Raw genomic sequence first — 15,741 nt, 5'->3', positions numbered from 1 at the left:
TGGCTGAAAGAAGACCATGTCCATCTAGTTCAGCCTGTTTCCACCCCCCCCCCCCCCCGCCCCCCTTGTTGATCCAGAGGAAGGCAAAATAACCCCCCAATGAGACAGAAGTAAATTTAGCCCAATAAGGGGGGGAAAAAATTCCTTCCCGACTTCACAATGGCAGTCAGAATAATCCCTGGATCAATGTTTTGGAAGTTGCTACCTGATTCCAAGACCCAGATCAGCAATCCCGCTGGTTATTTAATATTTATATCCTGTAATATCATAGCGCTCTAAAAAGACATCTAGTCCCCTTTTAAACTCCTCCATCAATTTTGCCATCACCACGTCCTCAGGCAGTGAGTTCCACAGTCTCACTGCTCTTACACTAAAGAAACCTTTCCTCTTAATGTAGAGGATGCCCTCCTGGTACATTCACAGTCCTGGGTATAAACAGATCATGGGAGAGATCCTTGTATTGTCCCCTCATGTATTTATACGTAGTTATTTGGTCGCTCCTTAACCGTCTTTTTTCCAGGGTGAATATTCCTAATTTTGATTGCTTCTCTAGGTATTCCAGTCCCTTCATTCCGTTTATTTCGTTGCACTTCTTTGAACCCCATCAGAGCTATGCAGGGAAATCTGAATGTCGTACGAGGGCCGGCACTAAAATGGAAAGGGTTCAAGGGCTAACCACACTGCTTTATGTTGTCTCTCTTTTACGAGAGGAAGAGTGTACCAGCCTGACTGTAGGTCTTCAGAGTTCAGGTCAGAAGACCCGCAGTCAAGCTGGCACAGAGGCAGTGTGGTTAGCGCCTTGTAAGGCATGATGAGCAACAGAAAAGAAAATGGCAGAGTTGATGTGTTCTTTATCCTTTGGCCAAAAATGTTAAGTGATATAATGTATTCTATGTATCTCAAAATAAGGGCGCCTACCCACTTGCGTTGCTGATTTTCGCGCGTGAAAAATGCGGCGTTTTCACGCGGTTTTTGCAGCCCTCCATTGACAATCATGGGTGCATTAAGAGAAAAATAAGGAGACATATGCAACTGACAGTTCCTATGTGAAAAAACCCCACTAAACGGAAAAAACCCCAGATGGACAAGAACACATTCTATACTAATTGCTCTTGAGAAAAAACGCAAAATATCACAGGAAAAAAAATCGCAAGTGGGTAGGCACCCTTACAGTAATAAAAACTAAAAATCAACACCCAATGAACAAGCTGTCATATGGCTATGTCGACAGACAAAATCCACCCAAAATGTTGCAACATTTAGGCTAGTTTCACACGGGTGAGGGCGATATCCACCATCTGAAAGCCCTGTGGATGTGAGGCATCACCTCTTCCAGCTCACTACAAGTCTCCCTGTCAGCAGCTCCAGGTTTCCACTGTTACGTGTTTTGGTTTCCAGCCTGTAGGAGCCAATGAGAGAGCTCAGTGACTGACATGTTATAGTCAGTAGCTTACTTCAGAACAGTTGTTGATCCCGGGATTTATTCTGACTGCCAGATTTGGAGTTGCGAAGAAATTTTTTTCTCTAAAATAAATGGCATTACCTTGTGGGTTTTTTTGTTGTTTTTTTTTTCCCTCCGGATCAACATTGCAGAATAATAGGCTGAATTGGGTGGACATATGTATTTTTTCATCTTCCTATACAATATTACTGTACAGTATACACATATTTTGAATTTTGTTCTAGCAGCCAATGGGTACAAAGGATTATATGACAGTCGAGTCGAGTATAAAAAGGGGGGGGGGGGGGGACCTTAAATTAACCCCTTAGAGCTGACCTATGTTTGTTTTCTACTTTTTGTTAACTACAAGTTGTTTTCATTGATACTATTTTGGGGTAAATAGGACTTACTAACTTTTATTTCTTTTAAGAAATATTTTTTCATATATTCCAAACTATTCGTCATAGCCTGTATTCATCCTTTGGAACAGACACACAGGCTGTCATAGAACATTCTGTGGGTGGATCACATTGAAACTATGGGGAATATGATCACCTCTGGGCTTCTCTGCCCTATTATTCACTTGCTCTCTTGCTCATGAAGGCAGCAATTCCAATAACAGAAATATGTTCATGAACCATTAGTTGTATCAGTGTAAATATAATCCAGCTTGTTCTGCAGACTTACAGTATTGCTTAAAGGCTGATTCAAAATGGATGATCTTCATATCCAGTAGGATGACAATTTACAGATGCGGTTATAATGGAAAAAAATCTGAAAGTTACCAGAAATATCATCTATATAATGTGTCTGTCTTAGATAAACACATGGACTTAAAGGGGTTGTCCAGTTGCTAACTATTGATGGTCTGTCCTCAGCATAAGTAATTAATAGTAGATTGGTGGAGGTCCAACTCCTGTCAATCAGATGTTAACAAGGCCAGTGTGCTTGTGCACCAAGCTGATTTCTGTAGAAAGCAGCCAGCTCCATTTCCATTGCAGTGGCCAAGCTTGGTATTGCTGGCCAAGTTCCCACTGATTTTAATGGAAAACTGACCTGCAATACCAACCCTGGCCACTGCAGTGGGAACGGCGCTGTCTGCTTCATGCAAAAATCAGCTCAATACATAGAATCATAGAGTGGTAGAGTTGCAAGGGACCTCTATGGTCATCTGGTCCAACCCCCTGAGTGCACAGCTGATTGGTGGACTTCCCAGATGACAGACCTCATCCAATCTGCTATTGATAACCTATCCTGAGGATCTATAACTATTCTCATAGAGTATACCGATTGATTGACTTTTATGAAGACATACAGCATAAGTATTCTTTCTGTGAATGCTGCTATACCAATCTACATGGAAGACTCCTACTTTATATGTAAAACTAGAGGAAGAGCATTATTATTCTGTAAGATAATTATCATAAATAGACCCATGTTTCCTCAACAGTGAAAAATACAGGCAAGCAGGGATTCCATTGCCGTATCAGGAATAAGTCACTAATGACCGCAGTTTCATACGTTAAAGTATTGTGCTGTATTTTTACTTCTTACCACTAGAGGCTGTTATTTTTCCTTAAAACTTGCCCTTAACCAAGATGGCCAATATGGCCTCCTGCAGAAGCCATCTTGCTTCCTGTTTGGGCCTACTTATAGTCATATACAAAGCCTACTCTTTTGGTTGAGTATTCTGACTAAGCTCTGTTTGCCTAGCTCTAGTCAACTGTCCCTGATTACTCACTAGTGATTATCTCGCAAGCTACCTCTCTGAAGACCCTTAACAAACATCTTCACTATGCTTAGTTCTCCGCCTCCAAGAGATTGTATTCCAGCCATGACCCACCAGTATCGTAACAGGATACTCAAGCCCACCATGGAATCCAGTTGCCTGAATAAACTAAATGATCCCAAATTTGATAACGTGCCTTGGTACAGCAATCCACCCATTTTCTTAATTACTTTGGTAGCCCTCCTCTGTACCTACTCCAGTTCAGCTATGTCCTTCTTTTAGGCTTTCTTCCCACGGGCGTATATCGGCCTAACATTTTTACGGTCGGCCTATATACGCTATGATCTGATGCATTTGATTCCAATGCATCAGATCACATGGCCGTATTCCTGCGACGTAAAAGCACCCGGCTGGGCCAATATAATGCTGGGCTCTTTTATGTTAGGCCCAAAAGATAGTCCTGGAACTATCTTTTAGGCCGGAATACGTCGGCCGCTGCATGGGCTCCTATAGGAGCCAATGACAACGGCCGGAGAAGGGAAGTGGGAGGGAGTTTAGCCGAAACGTTGCTGTCCGTGTTTTATCTGGGATATCTCATAAAGGTACGCTTTTTTCTACCTCTCTACTATGCGGTGGATCTCCTCCTTACATCAAGCACCTTTTGTACGTGCTGCTGGCCCCTCTGTTGTTTGCAATAAAATAAAATGTCATGTGATAGTTAAAAGTATCTTTACTTAGGTAATCGCCCAAATTCTCACTGGAAACAGTAAATTTGGGTGAATCATCCCATGTACACGAAGCTGCTAACAGGACTCTGAGCAAGAAATCACTCACCTATCGGGATGTATAAACAGGATCCCAGTCAACTCTACCTCGATTTATTTGAAAGACTATTGCTCCTGTGTAAAGCACAGGAGCAATAGTCAGGCTGCAGCTTATGTGCCCAACAGTCGTTCCGTGTAAAGGTACCCTTAGGGCTCATTCACCCAACTGTGATTTTGGCACATATTACAGCCATGTGACACGCGGTAAATGGAGTCAATGAAAGTAAATGGATTTTCACTGATCCGTTCAAATTAGCGTGTAAACACTGCGTGTAGGTACGCACGAGAAACAGATCGCAGCATGCTCTATTTCTTCGCATATCATGCAGCATGTGTCCTATACTGTTGTATGGGCAGCGTATGCAATGCTGTCCACATGCAATACATTGTGTATGGGTGGTGATTCATAGGCAAACCTACTATGAAACAGAATGGGGGAAAAAAAAAAAAGACAAAGTCACACTCTACGCGACCGCGTACGTGAGATATGCAGTCATGTGCAGTGCACTCGCAGCCATACATGGTCTCTGCAGACTTGCACAGACCGGTAAAATGCTGCGGGACTCTGGCAGCGGTTTACAGATAAAGTCATGTGAATGAGCCGTTAGATGAATACTGGACTTTGCCTAACTACAAACTAAAACCTGCGGCAAAGAAGCAGGTGCACATGTCCTTTTGGGATGTCATCATTATTATGCAATTGGTGTATATATGTATATTCTACTGTACAACTTATTGCACACCCGTAAGTCATACAAGGCAAATTTTAATGGGAGGAGCCCTTCATTTGGATATAAGCTTCTCTTGCTCTGCTGTTATTTTGTTGTGTCTGGAGATAGAGATGAGCCAGTATATTCGCTAATGCACATTACTCGAACGAGTAGTGCCTTAGCCGAGTATCTCCCTGCTTGTCTCTAAAGATTCGGGGGCCGGCGCGGGTGACAAGTGAGTTACGGCGGGGAGCAGGGGGGAGGGAGAGAGAAATCTCCCCTCCGTTCCTCCCCGCTCTCCCCCGCCGCTCCCCGCCGGCCCCCGAATCTTTAGAGACGAGCGGGGAGATACTCGGCTTAGGCACTACTCACTCGAGTAATGTGCCTTAGTGAGTATACTCGCTCATCTCTAGTCTGTGATTGAGAAAGGAACTTTCTATTTCAGAACACGTCTCTTTGGACTACAATAAAATTTACTGCAGTTTATATTCCATTCCTGACATTGTGAACTATCTTGCTACTATATATCCATGGGGGAGCACATCTCCTTTATGCAATTGTGATGATACATATATCTGTGACTGTAGTTGTACTAGTCATTATATATTGGTACTACCGGTATTATTTCTATACTGAATATTTTATGAAGTTGTACTATTTCTGTATACAATATGGGTAGTGTTCACATAAGGATGGTGTGCCGTTTGATGTGTATATCAGGAAAAACTACCGTCACATAACTTTAAACAAAGGCTGCAACATGTCCTTCTGTACAGGCATACAGTGGGATACATCGGCCTTAGGCTCCCATTGTAAAAACACACAGTACGCAGTATACTTTTTTACTGTATACCTTCTGTATGGCATAGCATAGTCTATTATGGTATTCCATACTTTTTTGTTTGTGGTTTTGGCCTCTGGAGAGGGAATGGAGTGCTATGGATACGCATAGCATGTATGCTGGCATACATGCTAAGGGAGTGCTCCCACAGCACTCTTATTACACTGTGGGATTCCGTCTAGGGGTTACATCACAGGTGCTGAGAATAGTATTATAACGGTACGCCCGAATGGAAACTAACGGAATCATTCACTGTCATTAGTGAAACAGACACCACTTTGGTGACCATTTGACCGGTGTTCTGTTTGTTTCTGTTTTATTTGCAGTATAGAATAGCATCGTCGACTAATGAGAGTGAATGGTTACAATGAGGAGTCCCGTCACAATGCTGTTTTCAGCATCTGTAATGAACCCCTAGACAGAATGCCCACAGTTTATTAAAAAATGCTGCAGGAACACTCCCGTAGGGCCCCCGCAGGTTTTACTGTGCTTTCTGCGTATGTTAGTTGTGTGCAATTGCCCGTGCAAAAAAATACGCACCGTTGCCCTCGGCCTATTTTCTGAGTATTGCATGTGCACACTTTGTATGTGGAAATACGCACACAAATATGCATGTGTGAAGGGCTACTAGTTAATGTAAGTTATGTTACTTTTTGTAAATGGCCAAACTCCCCATAATTTTAGATGCCTGTATGTATGCGTAAGTGGTTGTCTGTGCGGGGTGGAGGCGCCTCCCCGAACAGCACCGTAACGTCACCTCTCCGAATAGCACCGTAACGTCACCTCCCTGAAGAGCACCATAATGTCCCCTCCCCGAACAGTACCGCAACGTCACTTCCCCGAACAGCACTGTATCATCACCTCTCCGAACAGCACCATAACGTCACCTTCCCGAACAGCACCATAACGTCACCTCCCCGAACGGCACCATAACGTCACCTTCCCAAACGGCACCATAACGTCACCTTCCCGAACGGCACCATAACGTCACCTCCCCGAACAGCACCATAACGTCACCTCCCCGAACGGCACCATAACGTCACCTTCCCAAACAGCACCATAACGTCACCTCCCCGAACAGCACCATAACGTCACCTCCCCGAGCAGCACCATAACGTCACCTTCCCAAACAGCACCATAACGTCACCTTCCCGAACAGCACTATATCGGCACCTCCCCGAACGGCACCGTAACATCACCTTCCCGAACAGCACCATAACGTCACCTTCCCAAACAGCACCATAACGTCACCTCCCCGAGCAGCACCATAACGTCACCTTCCCAAACAGCACCATAACGCCACCTTCCCGAACAGCACCATAATGTCACCTTCCCAAACAGCACCATAACGTCACCTTCCCGAACAGCACCATAACGTCACCTTCCCGAACAGCACCATAACGTCACCTTCCCAAACAGCACCATAACGTCACCTTCCCGAACAGCACCATAACGTCACCTACCCGAACAGCACCATAACGTCACCTTCCCAAACAGCACCATAACGTCACCTCCCCGAGCAGCACCATAACGTCACCTTCCCGAGCAGCACTATATCGGCACCTCCCCGAACGGCACCGTAACATCACCTCCCTGAAGAGCACCATAATGGCACCTCCCTGATTTGCAAAAAATGGAACTGGACAAAACAGAAGTGAAGCGGATGACAATGGATTGCTTTCCATTTTTTAAATCTCCTATTAAGTACAATGTAAAAACAGGATCGGTTTTTGTTCCTTTTTTTGAACTGAACACAAAAGCGCAGCAGTCTGTACTTTTGTTTCAGTGTAAAAAATGGAATGGGAACAGAAAATTGAGAAACAGACTGAAAATTAAGGTATTCAGTTTCAGTGCATTTCTATGGGAAGGAAAACGGAGAAAGCTGCCCTGCTGTTCCCACAACAGAACAGCTAGATGGAAAGCAAAATTGCTTGCGTAAAATAGCCCTAAGGCCTTGTTCACAGGAGCGCTGTTTTAACGCAGTACAGGTGCGCTAAAAGATCGTGACTATACTGCACTAAACATAGCGTGGATGGGCAATTTCCTGCTATTAACTCTTGAGCTTAATTAGCAGTAAAATTGCCCATTCACACGATCGTGAGCCGCGTGGTGTGTGTTATCCAGCTCCCATAGGAGTCTATGGAAACTCCTGTGCAGTTCACACCAGATAGGTCAGGTCCTATCTTTTCTCGCAGCACGGACCTTAGATGCGGGCATTGTAGTCGCATGTTCTATCATTGTTAGGCGCGAGCTTCATGTGAACATTTCTATAGGAAACCATTAATTCTAGTAGACACGATCTTTTCATGCGCCTATAATGCGCTACACCTACGCTTGTGTGAACGCGGCCTAATGCTGCGTTTAGACTGAACGATTATCGTTCAGAAAATTGTTAAAGGAGTACGGCTTTATTCCCACGAGCGCATATACGGCCCGTTTTCACGCTCGGGCCCATATACGGTACCCATGTGAAGCATTGGTTTCCAATGCAGCCGTTCACACAGGCAAATATACGGCACGTAAATACACCGGCAGAGCGAAAAATAGACCATATACGCGGCCAGCTCATACACGTTCAGCCAAAACATAGCTCTGGAACTATCTTTTGGCCAATATACGCCGGCGGGTCCTATAGACTCCTATGGGAGCAGGGAAAGAGAAGGGAGGGGGAAGCATTTTTGCAGCTACCAACGCTGTGAAAAGCTTACAGGTGCCTCCATATAGGCACTGGAAGGCATCCCGCGGATTTTGGCAGAGTGGTTTTTCGGGGTGCAGCATATTTTTTCTGCACAAAACGACGCTCGCAGTCGTGTGAATGGCCGAGAAAATGCTGGCTGTGATCGCAGAAAAACGCCCATTCAGGCGCTTATACAGAGAGGCGTGAAAACGTAAAAACGCCATCGCCGTATGTGCGCTCGTAGGAAACAGCCCTAAAACGGAATGGTTCAGTTTAAACATAGCCAACGACTGAAAGGCAGACAAGGTTCTCGCTCATTGTTCAGTTTCAGCTGGCATAAAAAAATCAGCGCCGGCTCACGCACTTTTGCGCAGTTTAAACACTGATCACTTATAGTTTCGCATAGGAATGTGAAACACTGAACGACAATTGTCCGAGGACTGCAGGATTCTCAACGAGAATAGTGCTGCCTAAACAAGCGTCCCGAGCGCGGATGAGATGGTGATGATGTCACAGGGCCGTACGTTCAGGCAAACAAGAATCGTGAGATTCTCCACCCATGTGAAAGGGCATTAGGTTATGGCGAGGTGCCCTTTACAGGGGTTTTCCCATTTCGGTAGTACCAGCTACTTTTTACATGGGACACTTCTCCCTTGAACGAGCGCACGGGCGAGTGACGTCACCGCTAATTCATTCGCAGTTGTTCGTGCAGAGCGGTTAGACAGGCCGATCATCACTGAGAACCGCTCACTTCTCGCTCAGCGCTTCACGTTTTATGGGGAACACTGAGCAGGGAGCGTTTACATGCAGCGAGAAGTGAGCGAGACGGCAATGATTTTTATACTGGCTAAACCTGAGCGACAAACGAAAAGCCCAGGATGGCTCGTGTTTAGACGTAACGATTATCACGCACTTTCATTCATTTGAGCGCATTTTGGTCAACAATCATTACGTGTAAATGGGCCCAAAGACTTGTAATATTTATGGTAAACGGTGAAGGTATGGTAAATAAAGAGCGGGATAATCGTCAGGAACGGTAAAGCGAATGGCCCGAACGCCATTCTTACTTATTACAAATAACGGGGTACAAGGTGAGGTGTGAGCTCCATGTTACACGGGTGACCAAACATGAGGATGTCAGGCATGTAACCTGCATGTCCCTCTGATGCGGAGCTGGCAGCCCCCGGGGCTCCAGCATCCCCTCTCCTCACACAGCACAGGGGGATTCGTGAGGTAATGGTGGCGCTCTGCTAATCTCAGAGTGGCACTGACGGGGTTAACCGAAGGGGGGAAGATTTGAACGGCATCGCCTCCCCTGGTGACGTCAGCAGCGGCTGTATACTAGCAGGCGCTGTCCGCTGACACAGTGCTGAGCCATGTCCGCCAGTCCGGGCTACAGCGAGGAGAAAGGGGGCAGCCTGGGCGAGCCGGAGTACGGGCAGGACCCGGCCAGCGGGGGCATCTTCAGCAGCGACTACAAGAGGTACCACACAGCTGCGGCCATAGTGGGGAGGGGGCGCACAGCCCTGCACAGCCGTGCTGCGGGCTACTAGCTGGGGGACAGCCGCCTCATGGCGCGCACTACATGATGGCCGGAGCCGGGCTAGTGATGGGGGATGGGAGAGCAGGAGATGCCCGACATCCTATGGCTCGGGCCTACACATGGCACAGACTGGCAGGACTGGCTGCACTAATAGCTGGGTAGTGCATGGTGTGCCAGCCCGGATGGGCGAGCTCTAGATGGAAGGCTGCTGGGAAATAAGGCTACTTTTACACGTAGCGAGAAATCGTGCGCACAACAAAATTATGTCGCAGTTCGGAGCGTCTCTCACGGGCGTATGTGTAAAATGCAGCGCTGTACCGCTGTGTGCGCCGCCATATTGCCACGTATTGCAGCGATTACTACTGGGCATGACCACGTATCTCACGCACGCTGTCCTGCGCAGCCTGACATGTTTCTTTTTTTTAAATTTCCCGCACTGTCGCTTAGCAACGCTGCGTGTAAACACCACACATGTGATCGTAATGTACAGCGTTTATTACGCACCCATAGAGAACAATAGGCGCTGTCGCATGTAATCCGCAGTAAAATAGAGCACGCTGCCGTCTTTCTTGCGCACCCCGTGCCAGTTCGCTGCGGCGGTCAGTTTGTACACAAAGATAAATCGTTCCGTTCACTGTATAGGGGCTTCAACAGGGACGCACAAATACACTCGCCGCAGTGACACGTATTTGCGCACACAAGGGCTGTCCGCAGTCGCACCGCTCCCCTTGATTGTTTCCTCCTGCCATGGACTTCTGTAGCAGCTTTCTGCGTACCCCGTAGAAGGAGCGGACCGAACGCACTCATGGAGTCAATGGACTCGCTTCGTCACATTTTGCAGGAGTGATTTTCACGTGCGCAAAAATGTGCGCAAACACGTTTGTCTGTTTACTGAGCCTCCATTGATTTCAGAGGGGCTTCTCAGACGACACGCAGGCTGTCAGCTCTGTTTTAGTGAGTTGCAGCACTTTTTAACGCCCCTCATCCCTCGTTGTCACCATGAGGTGCGTTAAAAACACTGTCAAACGCGCTTGAAAACCGCCTTCCAAAACGCTGTAAATTGCTGAATTTACAAATACACTGTTTTTACAAACGCCTGTGTGACACCTAAGGGTCCGCGATTTTACTTTCGTTTTCGTCCGCAGCTACCTGCGTCTGACAGCGTGTTTTAGCGTACCCCATCATTGTGTGGGTGATGAGATGCGCTAAACAGCCAAAGACAGAACGGACAGCGCTCGAAAATCGCAGCACTGGAAAGCGCTGTCCAGTGCCACATTTGAATGCATGTCTGGGAAGCCCCATCGATTTCACTGGTAGCGATTACTGCGGCGTTCAAAACGCTGCGTTAGGCCCAATACCCATGAGATCCAGATTCCGCAGCAATAACCCTCCATAGCATGCTGCGCTAAAACAGTCCTTCATGTCCATGAGTGGAAACCAATTGCGGTTTCCGCTCGCAGATTTCAAAAAATTGCAACATGCTCCATTTTGCTGCGGTTCCCGCACAGACGGATTCCATTAAGGACAATGGAAGCCGTCCCATCCGCGACCTGTCCGCGATTAACATTGCAGATGGGCCTTGGATTCTGTGGGAAAGCAGGAGTTTAAAAAGAAAACCTCTACTGCGCATGTACGCCAGCCGGCGCTTCCACACACCTCCGCAGTACAGAAAACAGAAGACCCGGACGGGTAAGCAGGGTCCTCGGCTGCCGGCGGGGGCGGATTCCGCTGTGGGATTAATCATCGGAATGAGGCCCTAATCATGGTAAGCAACTCCTGTGTGAGACTGGCCCAGGGGTGCGTTGGGGATCTCCTTTTCAGGGAACAGGAAAGGGGAATCCTTACAGGTGAACGGTCTACTCTCTGGACAGGACCAAGCAGCAGCGGGCGAACCCATTGTCAGCAGCGCTGTCACCCAGGCCGTTCTCACACATGCACTTTCTACCATGATTACCGTGGCGTTTTGAACACCTAGCTAATTGCGGTACAACGCTCCCATTGATTTCGATAGGGCCTCGCAGACTTGCGCTCAAATGTGGTGTTTTCTAACGCTGCGATTTTTGAGTGCTGTTTAGTTTTAGTGATTTCTTTTTAGTGCACCTCATTACCCATTAGAATAGTGGGGTGCATTAAAAACCGCTGTCGAATGCAGGAAACAACGTTCGAAACACCAATAAAAGGCACGGTAATATGGTGCGATCAAAATCGCTGCTTTTACCGATGCTGTGTGAAAGTGGCCTTTGTGAACCGATTGCGTTCCATCATTGGCCGTGTTTACACTGAGCAATTATTGTTCAGATTCTAACAATCCAGCAATTTGTTTGGAAGATAATGGTTCCGTGTAACAGCAGCGACACTAAGAGCATACACGTTACTACACTGCGGCCCCGCAGCTCTCAGCGGAGGCTCCACAACATGCTACAGTGCTGCCGAAACCAATGATCGTTAGGTCCCTGAAGACCATCAGTTTCTTCACCGCTGCATGTGGCGTCCCACCTCCTCCACATCCGCTCGCTGATGCCGACCCCCGCCGAGACCTATCAGTATGACAATGGTGCAAATGAAAAATAACACATTTTTATGTCTGCAAACACGGAACCCGTTTAGTGTTGCATCAGCAATAAGCCTGAAGAGGACAATAATCTATACTTGTATAGCACCAACATTCTGCACAGCGCTTTATATTCCAGGCGGTACATAAGCAGAGAGATCAGATATTACAGAGTAACACATTAAAGCCGCATGCACATGGCAGAGCTGTATTCCGTATGCGGTATCCAGCCCTGGCAGTCGCCGTGTCCGTACGTACTTGTAGCTTCTTTGCTTTTTCTGTACTGCAGACAGTCCGCCCGGAAAGCTGTTGGACAGGCGCAGTACAGATTTTTTTTTAACTCTTGCTTTTCGCACATCATTGCCTAGCGATGACGCAGAATGTGCGACCCTTTCCGCAATGTCAATTGCGGAATAGCCGCAGATAGGACGGCTTCCATTGGCTTTAATCCGTGCAAAAATGGAGCATGCTGCGATTTTTCATCCACAAGCAGAAACCACAATTGGTTTCCGCTCATGAAGAATCACTTTTGCATAGCATGCTATAGGCAGTATTTGCTATGGAATCCAGACGCGGACGCCCGCTCCGGATTCCGCAATAGTCAATGGTATCTGTCAAGTGGTACTCGTGCCCACAATCTGCCACATCCAGCAGGTCTGTTTTTTTGGTTCTTCACTTCTGAGGATGGAGCCAAACAACAGAAAGTAACAGTGCTGGTGTGAACCCCACCTTATCGAAACACGGAGACAATGCTATTATTTACTCACTGCACCCCATGTAAGGGGCTTTTTAGACGAGCCAATTGTCAATTGAAGAAGTGAATGAGCAAGTGACGTCACCGCTAATGGTGGTGTCACATCGAAACCTCCAGTAGGAAGTACCGCCTGAAAATACCTGAAGAAAAAGGGGCTTCCAAAAGTTGGACAGCTGGGTGGAAAGTGGGCAGACCTCACTATAGTAAATGGCGTGCGCCCAGCGCTGCCTCTGGACGGAACCGTTCGGCCACAGAGGTTCTGCTTTTTTACTCCCTGAACGGAGCACGAAGGAGGAATCCCCAACGCAGATGTTAAATCACCCCAACTCGTTCGCACTCACAGGTAAAGGCACCGTTGTCCCCTTCAAAGGAGTGGGACTGTATATGAGAGTGACGGAGTGGGACTGACCATGCTGCGTAACCTGAACAATAAGCAAACAAGCCAACGATGACTTCTTATACCTGCATAAAAACAATCGATGAACAAAAAGTGAACGATTCTTGTTCGTTATTCAGTCATTGGCTCTCGTTTAGACCCAATCATTCACTTTCGCTCCCTTGAACGATTTTTTGAATGAATCGTTACATCTAAATGTACCTTATGATAGTCCTGGAGTGTTCCTAAAACTGGAGACATATGAGCTGCCAAGGCGACGTACATCCATTAGAGGGGATTACTGGATAAAGAAGTGGGAGGATAAAATAGGACCGTAGAAATGTCAAGGCGAATCACTGGGAAACCAAACAAAAGGAGTTAAGGAACATGTATTTGTCTTACCCTGAACTCACTCTCTGCTTGAACAGAAGACCATGGGGCCTCAACACTTGGAATGGGGTCCCACTCTAACATAAAGACAACCTGTCACCTGCCTAAGGCCTCATGTCCACGGGCGGGTCAGACTCTGTATGCGGGAGCCTGCAGCCAGCTTACTTGTCCGGGTCTTCTTTTTTCTGTAATACGAATGTGTGCGGAAGCGCCGTCCGGCACACATGCGCAAGAAGGTTTTTGTTTTTTTTCAAACTCCTGCTTTCCCACAGAATCCGTGGGCCGCACGCAATGTCAATTGCAAACGGACCACGGATTGGACGGCTTCCATTGACCTCAATGGAAGCTGTCCAAGCAGAACCACAGCAAAATGGAGCATGCTGCAATTTGTTTTCTGCACCAAAAGTACCGCAAAACAAGTCTGCATGCTTTAATTCAACTGTGGACACCCATGTCTCCCTATGGGCTTGAATTGTGGATCTTCTGCAAATCAAATCTGCCCGTGAACATTGGGCCTTAAAGGGGTTGTCCCGCGAAAGCAAGTGGGGTTAAGCACTTCTGTATGGCCATATTAATGCACTTTGTAATATACATCTTGCATTAAATATTGGCCATACAGAAGTTATACACTTACCCCTCCGGTGTTGGCGCCAACCGAAGCCTTCTTCTGCCTGGATTAGACGCGCTTGCGCAGTCTGCTTCTACTGTTCGGCTGAAGAGGCCTCTCCGGCGTGCTTGCGCCGCAGAGGTCTTCTGCGCATGCGCAGAAGACCTCTGCGGCGCGAGCACGTCGGACAGAAGAGGGCAGACTGCGCAAGCGCGTCTAATCCAGGGAGAAGGCGGCTTCGGTCGGCGCCATGGAGACGGGGACGCCAACACCAGAGGGGGTAAGTGTATAACTTTTGTATGGCCAATATTTAATGCACGATGTATATTACAAAGTGCATTAATATGGCCATACAGAAGTGCTTAACCCCCCTTGTTTTCGCGGGACAACCCCTTTAAGCTTCATAAACTAATTAATGGTGCTGTTAGGGCAGGTGACAGGGAGCTGCTTGCTGTGGTGACTGCCTGTAAAGTCTGCGCACTGTCTAAAAAATCGGACTCTTTTCAGAGTCTCGAGCACAAGCTCTCCTATAGGCTTATATAGAAGAGTATGAACGGACTTTACTGGCGGGCACCACGGGAACCAGGAAGCAGGTGAGTATGAAAGACACAGCACCCAGCTCCCTCTCACCTGCCCTAACAGCCACATAAGTTAGTATATGATGCTTAAGTAGATTAGATACACTTTATGTTTAGTATCCCTTTAATGATAGAGGACGTACAGTTGCGTCCTGCAGGATCAGGATCTGTATTGAGGGGGATCGTGGGTTTATCCTGCTTCATGCAATGCTGGTGTCGGCTGTTTCTTACAGCTGACACCTGCCCGCAACAGCTACAATAAGCCGCACCGCTCATCGGAGCTGTTAAACCTTTAAATGTCACCGTCATTTAAAAATGTCAACCGATATTCGGAGGTCCCGCCCTACCCCTCGTGATAAGATCGCGGCTTGCCATGCGGTTGCCATGGCAGCCAGGGGCCTTCTAAAGGGGCCTCTTACCTCTCTGACCGTTCATTCAGCGTCTCCTTCGCTGGCTGCATCTCCTCTTCGCTTCCCCTCACTGTTGGGGTCCCACAGGGTTCGGTCCTCGGCCCCCTAATCAATGAATGGCTGTGCGCTGCCTGTGATTGACTGAGCACTCAGCCAATCAGCACAGCCCTTGATGATTTTCAGGGAAGGGCTTATATTTCAAGCCCTTCCCCGAAACTCATTGCCGTGGGGGTTGCCTGCAACCCACTGCTTTCAATGGGGCCACAGCAGCGCCGACCCCATTGAAAGCAATGGGATAGCATCCTGGAAG

The 15,741-nt window shown here is 47.4% G+C and overlaps 1 protein-coding gene across 4 annotated transcripts in view; it reads left to right on the top strand.

The window, feature by feature from the left end:
• Positions 1-9,567: 9,567 nt before the first annotated feature.
• Positions 9,568-15,741, top strand: part of AP3B2 (adaptor related protein complex 3 subunit beta 2) — a 78,599-nt gene continuing 72,425 nt past the window's right edge. For all 4 annotated transcript variants that reach the window (XM_066592446.1, XM_066592444.1, XM_066592445.1 and 1 more), the window contains exon 1: positions 9,568-9,705. In XM_066592446.1, coding sequence (XP_066448543.1) covers positions 9,599-9,705 — 107 coding nt within the window. In that variant the 5' untranslated portion in view covers positions 9,568-9,598. The remainder of the gene's footprint in view (positions 9,706-15,741) is intronic.

The sequence above is a fragment of the Eleutherodactylus coqui genome, chromosome 2 (assembly GCF_035609145.1).
Source record: "Eleutherodactylus coqui strain aEleCoq1 chromosome 2, aEleCoq1.hap1, whole genome shotgun sequence".
In the NCBI taxonomy this organism is placed as follows: domain Eukaryota; kingdom Metazoa; phylum Chordata; class Amphibia; order Anura; family Eleutherodactylidae; genus Eleutherodactylus; species Eleutherodactylus coqui.
This window is presented reverse-complemented; position numbering and strand designations above follow the sequence as displayed.